The 22947-nt window shown below is 40.8% G+C and overlaps 1 protein-coding gene across 1 annotated transcript in view; it reads right to left on the bottom strand.

Annotated features, from left to right (window-relative positions):
- LOC145359699 (uncharacterized) overlaps positions 1–3904 on the bottom strand; it is a 32404-nt gene extending 28500 nt beyond the window's left edge. The window contains exon 1 of the mRNA XM_080214462.1: positions 3612–3904. Coding sequence (XP_080070588.1) covers positions 3612–3904 — 293 coding nt within the window. The remainder of the gene's footprint in view (positions 1–3611) is intronic.
- Positions 3905–22947: the final 19043 nt, after the last annotated feature.

The raw sequence follows: 22947 nt of genomic DNA, 5'->3' as shown, positions 1-22947 counted from the left end.
CCACACAGATAAAGACCAATATCTGCTTGACTCCTTGCCAATCACGCAAAGTTGAGTCAAGATCTTGTATTGGACTGGAACTTTAGTATTTTCTGTAAGATAACTTATTGTTGGTTGGGTGGGTGATTATTGATTATGTGGCTTAAATAAACATTGAGGGAAACTAACTAGATGTCTACTCGCAGTTATTTGTCCATTGTATAGTGGGTGGCACAGTAGCACAGTAGTTAGCACTGCTGTTTCACAGCTCCAGGAACCTGGGTTTGATTCCTGGCTTGGGTCACTGTCTGTGTGGAGTTTGCACATTCTCCTCGTGTCTGCGTGGGTTTCCTCCAGGTGCTCCAGTTTCCTCCCACAGTCCAAAGGTGTGCAGGTTAGGTTGATTGGCCATGCTAAAAAAATTGCCCCTTAGAGTTAGAGGGATTAGTGGGTAAATATGTAGGGATGTGGGGGTAGTGCCTGGGTGGGATTGCAGTTGGTGCAGACTCGATGGGCCAAATGGCCTCCTTCTGCACTGTAGGGTTTCTAATTTTTCTATGTATAAGAATTAAAACAGACAGTGCGACAGGCACAACACAGCATATGGCTCAGCCAAACTGGCCACATTTGTACACCAGTAAGCAGGATGGTAGCAGGGCAGGACTCTATATAAACATTAATGATGCACACATAGTCAGTCACGCCTGGAAGTTGGCACTACATAGATCTGTCCATGCTTCACGAGGGCGAACTAGAACAGGTGTTGGACAACATGGAGGAAAAGAGAGGAGAGCCATCACCGCCGCACCCCCCCCCACCAATGGTCGGAGACCCAATGTGGCCTGAAAGGCAGTGGCAGCAGCTGTCACTGCCCACACAGTGGCACGGAGGACAAAGAATAGAGGTGGGGTCCCCAGGGGAATGTTGTGGCAGGTGCTAATGGAGCTTTTGCTGACTTCAAGTCAGCTGTACAATTTGATCAGGGCAAGGATTGCGGTAGTGAAGGCAATTGTGGTGATGAACTTTTATGCATTTGGCTTCTCCCAAGCTGAACAGGAGATATTTGAAGCATGGCAGTTTACTGTAATCAAGGGCTGGAATGCCCCAGCCATTCATGCCAGCAGTACCCTCTGGTCCTGCTGCAGTGAATGGAGATTTGACCAAGCGCCAAAAACTCTGTCCTCACTTGCAGAGGCAGTGGGGCATGAACAGCTTGAAAATTCTGATGGTAGTCTCTGAAGCTCTATTCACTGAGGGGTGACATTAATTTATTCACTTTTGCCAGAGACAAGCAGTCAAGTAATTGAGAGATTAAGCAAATGAGGAAAACAAACCGTGGCAAATATATATTTCAACGTTGGCAAGGGTAAGGTCATCAATTTTGGACCCAAGAAGGACAGAATAGATTATTTTCTAAATGGTGTAAAAATAGAAACAGTGGAGGTTCAAAAGTTACTTAAGTTTGATATGGGGTAGAGCATGGGTGGGATTGTGGTTGGTGCAGACTCAGTGAGCCGAATGGGCCTCTTTCTGTACTGTAGAGGCTTTTATGATTTCTATGATTACTCAGATTATGAAGAGGTACAGAGAAGCTAGCAAAAAGCAAATCTTTATATTCAGAATAATGAAAAGCAATGGATTAGAAGTCATGCATTAACTATTTAACCATGCCTGCAATGCTGTATTCTGAGCACCATACCTTAGTAAGGATCTACTGGCCTTGGAGGGAGTGCATCATAATACCTGGACTCCAAAAGGCTAACTCAGGAAGAGGGATTTAACAAACTAGGGTCATACATGAGATTAAGGTTGTTAACATTCAATCAAGGTTTTCAGGGCAGTTTGAGAAAAAAAATAAAAAAAGTCTGCTGGTTGTGGATTATAGGACTGTATAAAAGTTAGATCAGACCCTTCATGTGCGAAAGTAGTAAACACGTGTTCATGCAAAAAAAGTTTGAACTTTCTTCAGATATCAGTTAATGCCAGATCAATTGTTAATTTTAAAACAGATTGATAGATTTTTGTCATCCAAATATATTAAGGGATATAAGGCAAAGGGTAATTATATGGAGTTCAGTAAAAGGATTTCACTAAATGTTTCATAAGAATATAAGAAATAGGAGGAGTAGGCCATCTAGCCCTTCGAGCCTGCTGTGCAATGGCAATAAGATCATGGCTGATCTGAAGTGGATCAGTTCCACTTTCCCGCTTTCTCCCCATAACCCTTAATTCCCTTGTCTGTCAAAAACCTATCTACCTGTGACTTAAATATATTTAGCGAGGCAGCCTCCACCACTTCAACGAGCAGAGAATTCCAGAGATTCACCACCCTTTGAGTGAAGAAGTTCCTCCTCAACTCCGATCTAAACTGCCCCCCCTTATCTTGAGACTGTGCCCTCTAGTCCTGCTATCCTTTCTAAGCGGGAAGAATCTCTCTACCTGTACCCTATCTATCCCCTTCATTATCTTATACGTCTCTCTAAGATCCCCCCTCATCCTTCTAAACTCCAACGAGTACAGACCCAGTCCATTTAGTCTCTCTTCATAGGCCAACCCCCTCATCTCCGGTATTAGCCTAGTGAACCTCCTCAGCACTCCCTCCAAGGCCAAAATATCCTTGCGCAAGTGCGGCAACCAAAACTGCACACAGTACTCCAGCTGCAGCCTCACCAGTGCCCTGTACAGTTGCAGCAAGACTCCCTGCTTTTACATTCTATCCCCCTCACTATAAAGGCTAGCATTCCATTCGCCTTCTCGATCAGCTGCTGCACCTGCAGACTGGGTTTTTGCGACTCATGCACAAGGACCCCCAGGTCCCTCCGCACCGTAGCATGCTGCAGCTTTTCGCCCTTTAAATAGTAATCCCTCCCACTATTATTTCTGCCAAAGTGGATAACTTCACACTTGGAAACATTATACTCCATCTGCCAGGTCCTCGCCCACTCGCTCAGCCTATCCAGATCTCTCTGCAGACTTTCCACACCCTCCACACAATTTTGCTTTACCACTCATCTTCGTGCCATCAGCAAATTTCATCACCCTACACTCAGCCCCCTCCTCCAGATCATCTATATAAATGGTAAATAGCTGAGGGCCCAGCACTGATCCCTGCGGCACTCCACTAGTCTGCTGCAGTTGTAAATGCGTCTAGTTTGGGGGCGTTTAAGAGATCTCTGGATAGGTTTATGGACGAAAAGGGATTGGTATAGGCTAGTGGGTCATTGTTTTTGTAACTGGTCGGCGCAACATCGTGGGCCGAAGGGCCTGTTCTGCGCTGTAATGTTCTATGTTCTATGTTCTATGTCACCAACCGCCAATCAGAATAGCACCCATTGATTCCAACTCTCTGCTTCCTATTAGACAGCCAATCCTCTATCCACGCTAATGCCTCACCCCCAACTCCGTGCATCCTAACCTTCTGTAGCAACCTTTTACAGGGCACCTTATCAAACACCTTTTGAAAATCTAGAAACACCACATCCACCAGTTCCCCTCTGTCTACCGCTCTACCGTCTTCAAGTCTCAACAGACCTGAAGGGTAACTCCTGTTCAAGCATGTACAAGACATTAGATGTGTGGAATTCTGTAAAATTACCAAATTATATATGTGCAAAAAAGTCATTCATAACTACCTTGCTATTTTGCTCTCTTGAAACTTGAGCGTACAGAACATCTGCTGCCCATACAACCACCATTCACATATCACTGCGCTTGCCACTACATTGTTTCTTAGTCCACTAACACTCAATTTTAAAATTCTCATCCTTGTTTTCAAATCCTTCCATGGTATCATCGCTCCACATTGAATCTTCTCCACTCCCACAAATCTCAAATCTTTGTACTCCTGCATTTCAGGCATTTTCTTTACTCTGCTACAGACTGCCATGCTTTTAGCTGCCTTAAACCCACGCTCAAGAATCCCCATGTACCTAAACCTATCCCTCTCTCTGCCTTACAATAATCTTTAAAACTTATCTCTTTGACCAACCTTTTAGTCTCCTGTCTTAATACATTCTTGTGAAGCTCGGTGTTTTGGTTGATTAAACACTCCTGAAGTGGATTTGGTTCTTTCATTACAAAGGTACTAACTAATACAAGTTGTTGTTGTGATACAGATACAATGAATCTGTGTCTGAACTTAAATTTTGCAACCTTATCTTTTTTTAAAGGAGGATCAGATAAGGGACTTAGAGGAATTTATCCTCAGCCCATCACATTGCTTCTTTTGTATGGCTATTTCCACAATTCAGCAGAAAATTTAAAAGGAGAAAAAAAGAACTTATTTACACATAGAATCAAATAGATTATAAATGCCTTGATCTTTAACATATTAGCTCAATCTCTATCATATTAAAGCACAGAGATGGATTAAACACAAGAAAAAAATTAAAAATTCATCTAGCTTAAAAAAAATCACATCCACTTTGTGATAATGTGTGGTAAATGTTTTGAGTGACAAAGGTACTGCACCTCAAATGTAAAGCAACCATTAGGTTCAACATACATTTTGTAAATAAATACACACAACCAGTCAGTCAAAGCACCAATATCCTATATGACACAGGTACCTTTGGTCCTCAATAAATTCTTTGTTGTCAGATAATCAGAAGAGCAAGTTTACCCTCAACTTCTTCCTCATTTCTTCAGTGAAGCTTTTAAACTCAGTATTAATGTTTGGGCCACTGGAGTCTTCATCATCCAACTCAGAGAGCGAGTTTTGAATATTCTCCCCCATATCTTGCAAATCTGGTTGACAAAATAAGCTGTTCAGGATCCATGCTTCCAATTATCAGTTCTTAGCTTCAATAGTTTTCAAATAAATACATCGAAGTGGTCCACAAGTTAAATGCAATAGGTTGAAACAACCACCTTGCAATAAGCATTAGTTTACACATAATTTAGTTTCATATCTGACTCCATATTCCAACCCCATGTGGAATCTCCTAATTACTAAAATTTGAATAATTTCAATGTGAAAACTTAGTGCATTATTTCACCAATACATTCATGTCTGTTTATAAAGCACAGCTCTCTTTGGTTATCTTTATCCATATCTCTACCTGGTTTTTATAAATGCTTTTTTTTTTAAATTACCAGAGAAAAGATATGCAGCATTCTTCAAAAGCCCAAACCATTTACCTTTGGCTTTCTTGTACTTCTCAGCTGATGTAAACAAGCTTTTTGGTTTAAAATGTGGAAATGGAGTGAGACTGTCTTCATCTTTATCCAGATAACTATTGCCATAGTAAGGAATTTCTGAGGGAATGCTTGCAGACCGATGCAATGTGGAAGTAGCACCTAAAAAGGCAAGGAGAGTTAATATTTATGATTTTCCTTTTCTTTGTCATAGGCTTCAATATCTCACTTCCTATGTTTCAACATCAGAGGCAGAGATCTAGGAATAGTATAAAGTGGGGTGAAGTAAGCTAAGAGGTGGTGAGATAGTGACTCTTCAGACCAGCCAGATGGTTGGACATAACAACCTCTATGTTCCACAATAAACTAAAGGCGTTACAGAGATTTAGTTTAACCATTCTTATGATGCATTATGTGTATCAATGGGATCTTTCTTGGTTGAAATGGATCATTGGGGAAGAATTTCCACATGTTCTTCATAAGATTGGCTTCAGGCTTTCCTTTCTGTTTGCCCTCCTTTGTGATTAGTATTCCTTGCCATTGGAGAGGTTGATGCACAGGGCCAGACTATCAAATGAATAAGGTGAGCATATATGTACCTGGAGATCTTTTCTAGGCTTTTTTCTAAGCAATAGAGTAGCATATTGTATGTTGAATTTGACAGGACAAAGAATTTAGAATAAGATGAAAAAGTATTTTTTAAAGACACCTTCAAAACATGTTTCCCTGAATTATTGATGGATGTATTAATTTGGTTTTCACCCTTATACTGGACCATTTGACTTGGCTTATGTATTTTTAATTCTATAGATCAACAGTGCTAAGTAAAAGTTCACTCATTAACTTAATCAATCATTCTCATTTCAGATTTTGCTATGTGGGTGATTCTGCTTTTCCTGTGTTGTCATTATCACTCATGGTCACAAACCAAAGAACGTAATCCATGAGAAACTGATTGACTGGAACATTATAATTTGAGAGGAGTTTTCTCCACTTGCATGTGATTAGTCTTCTTACCCGAGAAAGGATGTTCCTGTTCTAGAGGGTGTGCAGAGACTGATTCCTGGGAGGGTAGGACTGACATGAGGAGAGATTGAGTCAGTTAGGATTCTACTTGCTGGAATCCATGAGGGTAGAACTCAAAAATCTATAAAATTTTAACAGGACTAGACAGGATAGATGCAAGGATGGTGGGGGTGTCCAGAATCAGGGTCGCAATCTGAGAATACAGGGTATAGACCATTTAGGACAGAGATGAGGAGAAATTTCTTCACCCAGAATGGTCAGCCTATGAAATCCGTTACCAAAGGAAGTAGTTGAGGCCAAAACATTGAGTGTTTTCAAGTAGCAATTAGATATTGCACTTTGGGCAAAGGGGATCAAAGGATATGGAGGTGGGCGGGGAGGCAGGATTAAGTTATTGAGTTGGATGATCAGCTTTCTAGAACATAGAACATTACAGCGCGGAACAGGCCCTTCGGCCCACAATGTTGCGCCGACCAGTCTTATTTTTAAAAAAAAACATTGACTCACTAATCTAAACCAATCCCTTTTCGTCCATAAACCTATCCACCAATCTCTTAAACGCCCCCAAACTAGGCGCATTTACAACTGCAGCAGGCAGGGCATTCCAGTCCCTCACCACCCTCTGGGTAAAGAACCTGCCCCTGACATCCGTCCTATAACTACCCCCCATTAATTTAAAGCCATGCCCCCTCGTGCTAGCTTTCTCCATCCGAGGAAACAGGCTATCACCATCCACCCTATCTAAACCTCTAATCATCTTATATGTTTCTATAAGATCCCCTCTTAGCCGCCTTCTTTCCAGTGAAAACAACCCCAAATCCCTCAGTCTCTCCTCATAGGACCTCTCCTGCATACCAGGCAACATCCTGGTAAACCTCCTCTGCACCCTCTCCAAAGCCTCCACATCCTTCCTGTAATGTGGGGACCAGAACTGCACACAGTACTCCAAGTGCGGCCGCACCAGAGTTGTGTACAGTTGCAACATGACGCTGCGACTCCTAAATTCAATCCCCCTACCAATAAACGCCAAGACTCCGTACGCCTTCTTAACAACCTTATCTACTTGATTCCCAACTTTCAGGGATCTATGTACACATACACCTAGATCCCTCTGCTCCTCCACTCTATTCAAAGTCCTCCCGTTAGCCCTATACTCAACACATCTGTTATTCCTACCGAAATGGATTACCTCACACTTCTCCGCATTAAACTCCATCTGCCACCTCGTGGCCCAGCTCTGCAACCTGTCCAAGTCACCCTGCAAACTTCGACACCCTTCCTCACAATCTACAATTTCCTCCTCTTATTATCTACATTTCTATGATTGTTTTAGCGACAGAATCAACATCCTTTTTTGACTCTTATTCTACATTGGATCTGCTCAACCATGCTCAAGCATCAAAACCTAAATGACTTTTTAACTTCATTCAATAGCTTTCAATGTTATTCACATTATAGAATCATAAAATTGTACAGCACAGACAGGGGCCATTTGGTCCATCTTCCAGGCAGCACATTCCAAATCCCAAAAACTCTGAATAAAGACGCATCTCCTCATCTCACTTCTAGCTTGCTGGTTGACAGCTACTTCAACTAGATCAGTTTTCATACCAGCATTTTTGTCCTTATTTAAATTACTAGTCTTAGATCCAGTCTTTTCCTTTCCAAATTTGAATTTTTCATCCATCATATTACAGTTGTTGCTACCTTCCTTCACTCTAGTCATAAATTAACACTGCCATTTTACACAATACCAAGTCTAATAATAACCTGATTGGTTCCAGAACGGGCTTCTCTAACAAACTATCTCAAAGGCATTTTATTAATTCTTCACCCAGGTGACTACTACTTATCTGATTTTTCCCGTTTATAGGTAAAGTTACTCATGAATATTGCCATTGCTTTATCACAAGCACACAATATTTCTTCTTGTGCACTTCGCCCTACATTGTGGTTACTATTAGAGGCCCTTGCGACCACCCCACTAGCGACTTCTTTCCCCTACTATTCCTCATTTCCACTCAAACCAAATTCTATATCCTGATTTCCTGAACCAAAGTCATCTCTAACTATTTCACCACTGCGACCCTTGGTTAACAATGCTACCTCATGATCTTTATCTAGCTTCCTATTTTTCTTGAATGTCAAATTCCCTTCAATATTCGGGACTCAATGCTTGGCATCCTGCAGACACATCTCCATATTGGCCATCAGATCGTATTTATTTACTTCAATGTGCACTATCAATTCCGTTACTGTGTTATGAATGTGGTGCATATTTAGATACTGATGACTTAATTTTTGTCATTTTATCATTTCTGTAACATCTGGTCTTGATTGTTGGTACAGTCTTAAAATTTATTTATTCTCCACCCCTAGAGTCTCCATTGACTTTTTCTGCTTTCCATCCCTTCTTGCCATTCTCTGAACCTTATTTCCCCATGTTATTATTTTCTTCTCTTGTCTTATCTTTACCCTTTGGTAAGTCACATCTTTCCGCATTTGATCACTTGCCCTCACATATAGACTTACACTTCCGCAGGTCCTGCACTTTGCCTTCATGCCAGGGCCAACCATGACGTCATGCCCTACCCCTGGTGGCATCAAGCCCCACCTGTAAGTGGGAGAACCTTAATAGGCTAGTAAGATTTTTAAACCATTAGACATTAAAGCATTGACAGAACTACCAACATTAAGTTAAATGACTTTGAAAACAAGCTTACGAGCAAAAAAGAAAGCAGTTTACACATGAGATGCAGTATGAGATTTAAATGAGTGATTATGATTTTGAAATATGTGATTTTTGAATGTATTGCTTAAGATGTATTGTTCATTTTAGTTAATAATTATTTGCTGCAAAGCATCATGGCAAAAGGCATTAGGGTGAAGCCGTATTCCAAGAGACTTTGAGAATATGCAAGATTTATCAGTAAAATTTTGGACAGAGAACATTTAGGAACATTTCATGAATAGGGCTTACTCACTATCCAGACAAGATGAATGCATGCCCAAATGTGGAGTCATGTGTTAATTTGGTCTGGCAGTGATCTTTAAGGTAATGCATGGGAACATTCATTTGAACTTTGGGCTAGTGTTTGAAGTTACTAGGCAACATGGGAAGTGGGGTCAGCCAAAACAAGAGTTAGCTTCTGGATTCTACAGACTAATAAAATGCCATTATGCCATAGCGTAAGATGCATATGACTTAGATATATGACAGGTATTATTGTCGATTTGTGTATATTGAAGATGATTGATTTTAAGCTAATGAAAGCCAGGAGTTATTGGAAAGAAAACCTATAATTGATGTTTTGAATTGTATATATCAAATTTCAGAGAGGTCTAGCTCCTCTATCTCAGAGCAGCTCTGACCCTTCGATGGTCTCCTAGCAGCTGCTGGTTAAATAAAGTTACACCTTTAAATGGAGACACTGGCTTCATGAGTCTTGTACTGTTTGAAGTTTAGGCAGTACCAGTCACCTCAGGAACCCCACCAACACACCCCAAATGACACCATTGCCCTCCTGATCTCACTCACTCTAAACCCATACAATGCAAGCCACAAAAGTGCAGAAAAATACACAAATCACTATTTTTCACTGCTTTTTAACTTCTGAAAACAAGCCTGTAAATTGACTAATTGAAATTAAAGCCTACCTGTTGTCAATATGACGTAGAGGTGGTAAATTTTAATGATCTGTGCGTCTTGAGGTGAGCAAACATGGAAGTGGCCATGATGAACAATAGATGGCGAAATCAACCAATGATATATCTGCAACACAGCACAGGCCAGTGCAGAATAAAATGGGCCAATAAAAGTCAAGTGCAGGAGCAAACGTGGGGTCCAGCGAGTATATGTACAATATTACTAGTTTTCCTAGCAATTGTCCAGCAGGATTCCATTCTTTGTCCAGAAGAGATTGTCTGAAGGCCAGAACTGAGAACAATGGGGAATGGGGATTACTCACCGGTTATAACTGCCTGTATGCGAGAGCCATGACGTCAGATTAGCAAATGGTAACCCCATTTGAAAACCAGAAAATAAGAAGAGGGAGCATTTTTAAAGATTTACTTTCTTCATCAGATGTTTCCAATTCATGGTAATCTAGATAGCTTTCCCCTGCATTTTGTCTTCTTAAAATCATCAACATCACCATAGGTAAAATCATTTTTAACTCTTCAACACAGAGAAAGGACATTCACCAGAAACATTCTTCACAGGTATTGTTAAAAATATTTTCAGAATGGTTTCCACACTTGGGAAGACTGCCTGCAAACAATCAAGTTGGTACAAATTAGCAGATAATCCAGAAGTACAGAGCTCTTCATTATCAATGAATGAATCGTTTGTGACTTTGTCCTCTTGGTAGAATCCAGTTAGTTTCTTACTGTAGCAGCTCTTAGCATTCTCATCAAAAGCACACAAAATAATTGAACAGTTTTCTTCAGAGATTCACTTCTATTCTGAAATTCCACCATTATTGTCAAATAAGATTGTCAAGTCTCAACAATGACCTGCTTTTTCTCTTTTAAAGTGATTTCATTGTCTCTAGTTTCATCAAAAATAACTTTCTGCGTTTTGTACACAGAGACCTGTACTCTGTTAATGCTAGTGCCTCGTCTTTCACTGAGATGTAGGGCAGGATCTTGAGCCCAGAATCTCCATGCACAGATCACCGGCTGGGGTGAAAAATCTGAATCTGCCCGACAAAGATTGTGATCTCTTGATTATCCCATCCTCTCAGGTGACACAATCCAGTTCATTCTCATAATGGTGGTCCACCTAGCTGGATGCTATTTTGGCTTTGGAACTGAACTTTGTCAATATAAAGGAATGCTCATCAAGCATGGCAGCAAATTCAGGAAACCAGGTGTGAAAGTTGAATCAAAATCCTTAGCAGAAAAGCAAAGGAGGTTAGAAGGTAAGATATTGCAGTTTTTACTATTTTGTGGAACTGTTGACTTCAAAGGATCAATGATGTTAGCAAATTACTGCAAGATGTTGCTGCAACTTCAGTGAATGTTTCACAATTATTAGCCTCAGTTGAAAACTTGTGTCATGGAAGTTCAAAATGACCATGGGCAATCCTGGCAAAATTCTTCAAAGTATCAGAAAATTAGCATAAAGTTCTCCAGCTTCACAGACTGGTTTTCTCCCCAGATTTTGAGCTCCTTAGGCTAAAATAAATGAGTGGATTTGGTTTACACTACCACTCTGACTGGGTGGGGACTCCTGGACCCAGCTAGAACTTAAGATTTGTTCTAAGCGGAGCACCCTTTAACACCCCTCCCCCACTGCTGCCATGGAAGTATCAAGGGCTCTCCACCCATCCTTTATGATCGTTGTTGGCATCCACCTCCTCTCTACCACCCACGATCATCGTTGGCATCATCACCCTGCCCCCCCACTCTGATAATTTTCAGCACATCTCCTCTGTGCATGCTCTCCACTTCCCCCACTCTCCAGACCACAAAATGAATGAAAACACTCATCATAATCTCACTGAGATCTGCCCTCGCTCTGACCCCCGCATGGATTGGCAGTAACAACCTATGCTGAGGTTAGTGCTGGGCTCTGCTTGGCCATGTCCACCTTCTGTGAAGGTTATACATACCTTTGTGCCTCGAGGGAAAATCCCCTTATACGTTTACATCTTTTAAAAACTATTAAAAATCTCGATGTCATGAGGTCACCTTTGTGCCCTGGAGGGAGTCCCCTTGGCATGTATACAAAGGACAAAGAACTGTACAGCACAGGAATGGACCCTTCGGCCCACAAAGCCTGTGCCGACATGACACTTTTTTAAACTCAAGACCTTTTGCCTTTACGCAGCCCATATCCCTTTATTTCCTGCCTATTCATGCATCTGTCAAGGTGCCTCTTAAACATTGCTATTGTATCTGTTTCTACCATTTCTTCTGGCAGCGCATTCCAGGCACTTACCACTCAAAAAAAAACTTGCCCCTCACATCTCCTTTAAACTTTCACAACAGAAACAGAAAATGCTTGAAAATCTCAGCAGGTCTGACAGATCTGTGGAAGGAGAATAGAGGCAATGTTGAGCCTGAGTGACCCTTCGACAGAACTTTTATCCTTTAAACTCTCCCCCCTTTATCTTAAACCTATGGCCTCTAGAAATTGGCATTCCTACCGTGGGAAAAAGACTGCCTGTTCATTCTTTTCATGCCTCTCATAATTTTGTAAATATTTATCAGCGTCCAACATTCAAATGAAAACAAATCAAGTTTGTCCAATCTCACATCATAACTCTTTAAATCAGGCAGCATCCTGATAAACATTTTCTATTCTCTTTCTAAAGCCCCCACATCCTTCTGGTAGTGTGGTGACCAGAACTGTTTGCAAAATTTCAAATGTGGCCTAAAGTTTTGTACAAATGCAATGTGACTTGCCAATTTTTATACTCCACACTCCAACCGATGAAGGCAAGCGTGGACCTGTATGCCTAGATTCCTGAATGTTAAAGACTCTGAAGTTCTGCCATTTACTGTATACTTCCCTCCTGCATTAGACCTTCAAAAATACATCACCTTGTATTTGTGCAGAATAAATTCCATCTGTCATTTCCCCATCCTCCAGCCTACCTATACTCCTGTTGCATCCTCCAGTGATCCTCCTCACTATCTGCCACATGCGCACAACACAAAGATTGGGCAAACTTACTAATATCAGACCACCTACATTCTCCTCCAAATCATTTATATATATTACAAACAGCAGGGAACTCAGGACTGATCCCTGCGGAACACCACTGGTCACGGATTGCAAATCTCGCTGACATCGGCAAGATATGAATATACCACAAAGGAGAGTAATTTGGCGAGGGGACAACTTAAGCATATTCAAATTTATTCAAACACATAATTGTAACATATTTCATTGGTATGGAAACAAAAAAAAATACAAGTTTTGAACAAAGTCAAAAAATGCTTGGTTTTCTCACATGATTCAGCTGCTACACTGCAGATTAAATTCAAGGAATATGGGATGAATAATGCACAGGTTTTCCATTGTTCAGTCTTGCTTGTAGACCTGAATGTTTTCCTCCCATATTTGCAGTATTATTGCAGTTCTGCCCATTTTTGGCAGATTTTTGGCATCCAAATCTAAATTTGCAATGATTTCCAAACAGTTGTCTCCAGGCACTAAAAAGTGAAGGATTGTAGCTGGACAAAACAAAAACGGCTCAAGGGCTTCATCATCACTGGTCACATATCTTAATGTTAATAGGTCCACATGATTCGCATCTGGTGTTGAATCAACTATAATGGAATAGTATTTGGTATCTTTAACTTCATCAGTGAACTGGTTTTGAAGCCTCTTTGCCACAATAGTTATTAAGTCACCGTAGGTTGTGTGCATTGCAAAGTTACTCTTCCCTGAGCCACAATATTGCTAACTTTTCAAATGATTTTTGAGAAGTTCACATTCACTGAGATATTCAAGACAGGCTAAAAATGTAGCTCTTCAACTTGACACTGATGACTCATCATGTCCTCTTAAAGGAAGTCCAAAGGAAGCCAACAGTTTGACTGTGGCAATAATACAGCTCAGTGCTTTCCTCTAGTAAGAGCGTTCCTTTTTAAACAACTGATAACGCAGATCAATTCTTCCAGATGATTTGCATCTTTGATTAAATGCACACAACCTTAAAATGACTTTTGGAAATTTCATCACCAACAAGATCTCTTCCAAACTTTCTTGAACTGGAGTACCCATCGACACTGATTGTTTCTCTTTACTGGGATCAGAGAATCATTTGCAAACATGTCAGTAGACTGCCTTAGAGGTTTCTGAAAAAACAAATCAACAAATTTCTTCTTTCCATTAGGCCATTTCTCTTCACCCACAGGAAATGGGACTCACGTCTTCTAATCTGCTTTAGTTTCAGGTATGTGTTGTCTCCAGAAGTCAGTAAGTCAAAGTGATCACATTGATCACCAAAACCTTTAGTGGATGATGTTGTTGTTGAGGATGAATGTGTAGTTTGGGCATAGCTCAATAGAACAAAGAAAATTACAACTCAGGAACAGGCCCTTTTGTTCTCCAGGCCAACATCAACCATGCTGCCTGTCTGAACTAAAACCCATGACCCTTCCATGGACCATATCCCTCTATTCCCATCTTATTCGTGTATTTGTCAAGACACCCCTTAATAGTCACATTATACCTGCTTCCACAGATGGCCGTTGGCCAGCACTGCCTTTCCAGTCCTCGCTAAAGGCCCTGTAGGCTCATACCCAGATGCAAGATTGGTGACCTCATGTCGAAAACCTGGCTGCTGCTTTACTAACGGAAAGTTCAGAAACTTCAGGCCAGACAATCAGGAGATCCATCTGAACTGCTCTCAAACCTTCACCAGCTCTCAACATCTGGGGCAGTGTTTTCATGCTCCACAGGGGCTCCACCAATCAGAGCCCAATGTTGTTATGCATTGACTGATGATTGGCTCATTTGAGCTACCAAATTCTGATTGGTGCTCCTATAGCCACCTCCCGGTGTGCCTCTGCCCCCCCCCCCCTCCTCCCCCAACCTGGTCGGGGCCCCATGCTGCAGTGCTACATGTTTCATTGCAAGTCTGCCTCTGCTTTAAACTATTTAGTTTAAAACCCTCTCTGCAGTTTGCAAGAACACCATTATGGTTCAGATGTAAACTGTCCCAACAGTACAGCCCCCACTTTCCCCGGAACTGGGAACAATGTTAGGATTGCGTGCTGTGCATATAACTGGACGTAATGTATCTAGATTATCAGAAGGAGCTGAATCAAAGGTTATCATGGAAAATAAAAGCTCATGGTGTAGAGGGGGGAGGGTAACTTGTTTAGCATAGAATAGTGGCTGGCTGGCTGGCAGAAAACAAGGCATGCATAAATAGGTTTTTGTCTGATTGGCAGAGTGTGACAAGTGGAGTCATGCAGGGGTTTGTGCTGGAGCTTCAACTTTTTACAATTTACATCAAGGACTTGGACGAAGTAAGCAAAGGCATGATAGCTAAATTTGTAGTTGGCAGGAAGATAGTTAGGAAAGTATGTTGTGAAGATAAAAGGAGATCGCAGATGGATATAGATAGGTTGAGTGAGTGGGAAAACAATCTGGCAGATGGAATATAATGTGAAGTTATTCACTTTGGTAGGAAGAATGAAAAACAGAATATTAGATAAATGGAAAATGACTGCAGCATTCCAATGTGCAGAGGGATCTCGTGTTTTCATGCACATGTCACAATAAAATGAGTATGCAGGTAGAGTAAGTAGCTAAACAGCTAATGGAATACTAACCTTTATGATGAAAGGAATTTAATATAGAAGTAAGGATGTTATGCTTCAGTTATACAAGACATTGATGAATAAGGTTTTGGTCTCCTTATTTAAGGAAGTAAATGGCTTGGAGGCAGTTCAGAAAAGGTTTACTGGATTGATACCTGCAATAGACAGGTTGTCTTGATGATAGATTAGATAAGATGAGTTTGTCTACATTAGGTGACTGGATATAAATATCCTGAATGATCTTGACAAGGTGGACGTGGGTGAGTCCAGAAGTGGGGCACTGTTTTAAAATTCAGTCCTTATCGATCGTACATTAGAATTTCTTTCTCTCAGAGGGTTGTGCAACATTAGATTTCTCTGCCTCAGAAGGCAGTGGAAACAGAGTTATTAAATATTTTTAAGATAGAAGTAAATAGATTTTTAGAATATAGATGACCTGCTCTGACGAAAAGTCATCTACACTCAAAATGTTGGCTCTATTCTCTCCCCATGGATCCTGTCAGACAGCTGAGATTTTCTAACATTTTCTGTTTTTGTTTCAGATTCCAGCATCCGCAGTACTTTGCTTTCATCTTTCATAAATAGATCCTTGTTGGGCAAGATTGTTGGAGATAGACAGGATTGTGGAACTTGAAACACAAACAGATTAGCCATGATCTTATTGAATAGTGGGGCAGGCGCCAGGGCCTGAATGGCCTGCATCTGTTCAGGTTTGGTATGTCCATATGTTTGAACGGGATGAGCTGAATGGTTTCTATTTATGTTTTATGCTTGTATACATAGGTTTGGCTAGGGTTGTAATACTCACTCTGCTTGTTTGTCCATTTGAGCCTTGATATAAACCTCAGCATCCATCCAATTCTTTGCATAGAGTTTCAAAGTAAGATGTTTAAATTTTCTGTGAGGCTTGCATAGCTGATGTAGAACTTTTTTTGCTATGATGGTTTTGGTCCTCTGCAATGTAACACAGATGGAATTTAAGGGCTTGGTGGTGCAGGTTGGGGGGGCTGGGGTGGTGTTGTGCATTGAAGAATTAAGGTTGATTTGGTGATGTTATTTTGTACTGAAGTTGATAAAAATGTTGCCAGATAGCAAGACTTTCAAGTCATAACATAATTGAGGCTTGTGACTCTGGATCGCAAAGACATTATTCACAAGTGAATTAATGTTCTGGAAGAACATGCAGAGCGATGAAGTAATTATTGATATGCTGACAGAATCATGGGAACAGCAGGATAAACAGAACACGGAAAGCACTTTTTCAGATGATTCCACGGTTGGCAGACTAAGGGGGAAGGTATAGGTGAGAAGGAAACATGGGAGTTAAGTATGCTACTCGTCAATAGTAAATGCCTATTCTGTGATGGACCCTGCAGAGAATGCCAATATGTGCGGAGAGCAGTTATGAGCTTACCAGAAAGAGATAAAAAGTGAAAGGAGATTAGGAAGACAGGTGAGTAATGATGGATTCTTCCAATCAACCAAGAACAAAAATAATTTAACTTTTTTTCATCCTGATTATTCATGGCAAGTTACATATAACTGCCATTCTTTCCAGTATTTTTAAACTGCTGACAAGTCATTGTTTTGCTAGTTTCTAAACGTTATGGTTTTACCCATTGTCTAGCCACTGGTGTTTACATTAACTTTTCCCCTCAATTTTAACCAACTCTTTGCAACATGCTTTCTGACTATAATTTAACTTGATACAACAAAGCAGACATCAGCCTCTGAGCAGCCAAATATTTTAGTTACAAGAACATTTGCTGACTTAGCTATGCTGACTTAGTGGACAGACCTGCTGTATTCAGTGTCACAGAACCCCTACAGTGCAGAAGGATGCCATTTGGCCCATCAGGTCTGCACCAACCACAATCCCACCCAGGCCATATCACTATAACCCCACGCATTTATCCGACCTTGTCCCCCTGACACTAAGGGGCCATTTAGCATGACCAATCCACCTAATCTGCATACCTTTGGACTGAGAGAGAAAATCAGAGCACCCAGAGATAACCCGCACAGACATGGGGAGAATGTGCAAACTCCACACAATATGTGCGGAATCGAATCTGGGTCCCTGGTGCTAACTGAGGCAGCAGTGCTAACAACTGTGTTATCGTGCCGTGTCAGCATTGTAAAAATTATCCATATGGTTCTTTGTGCAACAATGCACCTCAGTACAATATCTACAGGAAATAATCTGCTCTTTCCTTATAGATTGTTGGCAGTGATAAATCATTCACTCAGACCAGGATGGCGGAACTGTCTTATGAAAAGAGATTTGGCAAACTGGGCCTGTATACACTACAGTTTTGAAAAATGAGGCGTGAAACCTACAAAATACTTGAAAGGAATAGACAGAGTAGATGCAGGCAAGATGTTTCTCTTGGTTGGGAAGTGTAGACCCAGGACCACAATTTCAGAATAAGAGGATGCCACTAAGGACTGAGATGAGGAGAAATTTCTCTACACAAATGCTTGTGAATCTTTGGAATTCTCTACCTCAGAGAGCTATGGAAGCTCAGTCACTGAGTACCTTCAAATCAGACATTGATAGATTAACAATAATATAAAGGGTCATCAGGATTGTGGGTCTAAAAGGCATTGAAGTGTCCGATCAGCCATAAATCATATTGAATAGTGGAGCAGGATCAATGGACTGAATGGCATACTCTTCCTGTGTTTCTACAGATTTAAACACTAAGACTGAGACTAAGAATAATCCTGACCCAACAGAACAGCAGACCTGAAAAAGACTCCAAGGAGAAACAAAAATATATCATTTACATCTTAAAATCAAAGACTGCATATGAATGTATAAAATAGAATTAAAGATTACAATAAAGAGGGAGAGAAATTATCATGCAAGTATCATGCCAACAAAAGACTGAACAATGTTGGTTGCTTTAGACTTTCACAAAATATTCTCATCGGCAGCATGGTGGCACAGTGGTTAGCAATGCTGTCTCGCAGCGCTAAGAACCAGAGTTCAATTCTGGCCTTGAGTCACTGTCTGCACATTCTTCCTGTGTCTGACTGGGTTCCCTCTGGTGCTCCGATTTCCTCCTACACTCCAAAGATGTACAGGATAGGTTGATTATCTATGCTTCGTTGCCCCTTATTGCCCTCAGGAGGATTAACAGGGGGTTACAGGATAGGGTAGGATTGTTGTCAATACAGGCTTCATGGACTGAATAGCCTTCTTCTGCACTCTATGGATTCTATGGTAGTTCTATGACACTGTAACCACAGATTACCTGTGGAAAGAAAAGTCCCAAGTATCAAGTTTTTTTTCCCTTCCCACTTACGTTATTTGTGCTGACACCAAGGAATTACTCAATTGGGTTATAATTCAATGCTATAATTCAGATGAGAGACAACATACTGTCTTTAATGTAAAATGAATTTTATAATTTCAAATGGTGTCATGTGGGGTATGTTGATATCCAATTGCAATGAGCCTATTAAGAAAATAGTCTTGTAGTTTTAGAACATAGAACATAGAACATTACAGCGCGGAACAGGCCCTTCGGCCCACAATGTTGCGCCGACCAGTCTTATTTTTAAAAAAAAACATTGACCCACTAATCTAAACCAATCCCTTTTCGTCCATAAACCTATCCACCAATCTCTTAAACGCCCCCAAACTAGGCGCATTTACAACTGCAGCAGGCAGGGCATTCCAGTCCCTCACCACCCTCTGGGTAAAGAACCTGCCCCTGACATCCGTCCTATAACTACCCCCCCTTAATTTAAAGCCATGCCCCCTCATGCTAGCTTTCTCCATCCGAGGAAACAGGCTATCACCATCCACCCTATCTAAACCTCTAATCATCTTATATGTTTCTATAAGATCCCCTCTTAGCCGCCTTCTTTCCAGTGAAAACAACCCCAAATCCCTCAGTCTCTCCTCATAGGACCTCCCCTGCATACCAGGCAACATCCTGGTAAACCTCCTCTGCACCCTCTCCAAAGCCTCCACATCCTTCCTGTAATGTGGGGACCAGAACTGCACACAGTACTCCAAGTGCGGCCGCACCAGAGTTGTGTACAGTTGCAACATGACACTGCGACTCCTAAATTCAATCCCCCTACCAATAAACGCCAAGACACCGTACGCCTTCTTAACAACCTTATCTACTTGATTCCCAACTTTCAGGGATCTATGTACACATACACCTAGATCCCTCTGCTCCTCCACTCTATTCAAAGTCCTCCCGTTAGCCCTATACTCAACACATCTGTTATTCCTACCGAAATGGATTACCTCACACTTCTCCGCATTAAACTCCATCCGCCACCTCGCGGCCCAGCTCTGCAACCTGTCCAAGTCACCCTGCAAACTTCGACACCCTTCCTCACAATCTACCACACCTCCGACTTTGGTGTCATCAGCAAACTTACTAATCCACCCAACTATACCCTCATCCAGATCATTAATAAAGATTACAAACAGCAGTGGCCCCAAAACAGATCCCTGAGGCACACCACTCGTAACCGAACTCCATGATGAATAATTACCATCAACCACCACCCTCTGTCTCCTATCTGCTAACCAATTCCTGATCCAAGTACCTAAATTACCACCAATCCCATACATCTGCATTTTCTGCAGAAGCATACCATGGTGAACCTTATCAAACGCCTTACTAAAATCCATATATACCACGTCTACTGCCTTACCCCTATCCACCTCTTTGGTCACCTTCTCAAAGAACTCAATAAGGTTAGTAAGGCACGACCTTCCCGCTACAAAACCATGCTGACTATCTCTAATCAATTCATTTTGGCTTTACATTCACTGTAACAAAGTGACAACGAAAGTATTACCAGGAATTTATGTAAATTTGCATTTCAATTTTAAAAGTGAACCACATGCAAAAGTTCAGAAACCAAATTTCTGAATCTTTTTCATGTTCAAAAGCAAACAACAACTCACTTACTGGAGAGCTCTAGTTTCCCACTGCAGTGTTACAAAAACAACATCATTAGGATCTGCAGACTGCATCATGTAAATAGAGTATGATACATCTGTGTCTTAAATTTGAACTCCAACATGCAAGCAGTATTTGGAAAATCTTTAAAAGAAAACAACTCCTGCAAATATATTACTTATCAAAAAAACCTTCACAAACTGAAACAGCTCAGTGTCACAAATTACTTTTTTTTGATAATGCTTCTGTAAACTACCTTGGGACACTGTTATATTTGCCTTAATGTAAATTGTTGCAAAAAACTCTATTTTAACAGATGGTTTATAAAAATAACAACTTCTAAAAATATTTCTCCACAACTCTGGTTCAGTGACTGAACTCTAACCCTTGGAGTTGTGCCTGATGTGTGCACTTCATTTGCTGGGATCTGACCTTTTGTGGACATCCTCCTTGAAAACTTATTTGATGGTAGTTTCACTTCCTAGATTAACAAAAAATAGCTTTGTTAGACAGCAAAGCCTGCAAACACTGAACAAATAACATTTTCAATCAACTCAACAAATCAAATACCCAATTTGATTGTGATTTCAATGTGCCCATTGACATTTTATAATTTAGATTGTTACAATTGACTGCAGTTGTACTCTAGAATTTTCCTTTCATACAATAGCTGCTATTACATTTTGGTGAGATGTGGGACTTTTTAAGACCATCAGTCTACTCTTGTCTTAAGATCATTCAGCAAGGCAAAACATTTGGCAAAGTGACAGGCTCACCTTCTGGATTTTCAGCTTCAGGTCAACAATTTCAAGATGAATACCAGAATGTACGTGACCAGGAAATACAATCTTGGCCCATCAGGTCAACCCAGAATAACCTCTAACAAAACAAGAAACCTATCTATTTTAACAGGTTTGTCAATTGTTTAGACTCCCCACCCATCCCAGCCCCAACGTTTTCATTAATTTAATCGCTTAAAGATGGTGTTCATTAGCAGACAGACTTTGTAGAAGCTGAAAGCAAAAGCTTTATGCAGGAAAAGCTTGCCCAAATGTAACCCAACCATGGAATATTACTGAAGATTTCATGGGATGCGTACCATGTTCTCTCCCTGTCAAGTTAAGCACAAACACATCATTGGATCATTGTACGCAGGCCAGGGTCTATTGAAACAAAACAGATGGCCAAGATCTGACACAGATGTGAGTGCGCATTGCAAAATTCCGTGCTCCCACTTCATAGGTTTGTTGATGCAGCACAACACTTGTAATGATAAATCAGTTCACAAGAAATTAAATGACCATTCTCAGAGTCTGATTGGCAGTGGAGAATTAAATAAAAGGGTTTCATCTGATGTGACAAGTTCAAAGAGCTTTCCATTGCACAAAAAAGGTAGTAGAAATGAATTTAATAATATTGCTACTTTAAAAATTAAAACGAAAGACAAATTCAAACTTGGATGAGCAACAGTTGGTTTGGTTACTGGAGATCATTTTCATTCTTGCCATGCAAGCTGATTTGTCCAAGTTCAATTTGCACATCAATCTCATTTTGGATTATCTTTCAGTACATCATTCAATTTGGTGTCAAAATAATAAATTATTCTAGATATTACAAGACACACACGTTTGCTGTTTACGACAGATTTTCTTTTGTAACTACAGACAAACTGGATATTTAAACCACTGGCAGGAGGTCTAAGACATTTCTGAACCATATCAAAGATAGGCACGAGACTGAACATTCTCAGGAGCTATACTGAAATGTCACGCATCAAAGGATTATTTTACAATTGCTATGAAGTTGCATGATATTTTGTCAAATCCTTGAAGTTTAGTGTAATCATTGTGAAGCAACTGTACTTTTCTGCACGTACCCTGTGGTATATAACAGGTCAGTCAAGTCATCATCATAGACTCATCGAGGAATATAGCATGGAAACAGTCCCTTTGGGCTAACTTGCCCATACAGTCACCTTTTTTTAAAAAAAGAAAAACACTAAGCTAGTCAATTGCCTGCATTTGGCCTATATCCCACAACAATCCCACCCAGTTCCTATCCCCGCAACCCCACGTATTTACCCTAACTTCCCTGACACCAAGGGGCAATTTGGCATGAAACCAGAACATCCAGAGGAAGCCCAGACATGGGGAGAATGGGCAAATTCTACACAGACAGTTACCCAAGGTGGAATTGAACCTGGGTCCCTGGCGCTGAGGCTGCAGTTCCTAACCACTGTGCCACCATGCTACCCATTATTCTAGTTTTGTTCAGCAACCTTGGGTTATGGGAAAAGTAGATTTGGAGGTTTCTGCTCAATTGCTACTGGTCTATGTTAAGACAGAGAGAGAAAGAGAGTGTGCATGTGGACAACTTTTGGTTGCAATTCTGATCGAATGAATAATCTGCAAATGTTCACTATCTATGGACACAAATAACAATGAAATATTACATTGCGGATATATACAATGAATTTGCAGGTAATTACAGCAAAATGGCAGAAAGATTAAATAATTACCTTGCCTTGTATTTACCGGGGAGATCAGAATGGTGAGAATGACAGTGGAATATTAAAGAGGAGAGA

Source organism: Carcharhinus amblyrhynchos, chromosome 2 (genome assembly GCF_965287045.1).
Source record: "Carcharhinus amblyrhynchos chromosome 2, sCarAmb.v2.hapA, whole genome shotgun sequence".
Taxonomy (NCBI): Eukaryota; Metazoa; Chordata; class Chondrichthyes; order Carcharhiniformes; family Carcharhinidae; genus Carcharhinus; species Carcharhinus amblyrhynchos.
The sequence above is the reverse complement of the archived record's forward strand: the minus strand, read 5'-3'. Positions and strand labels throughout refer to the sequence as shown.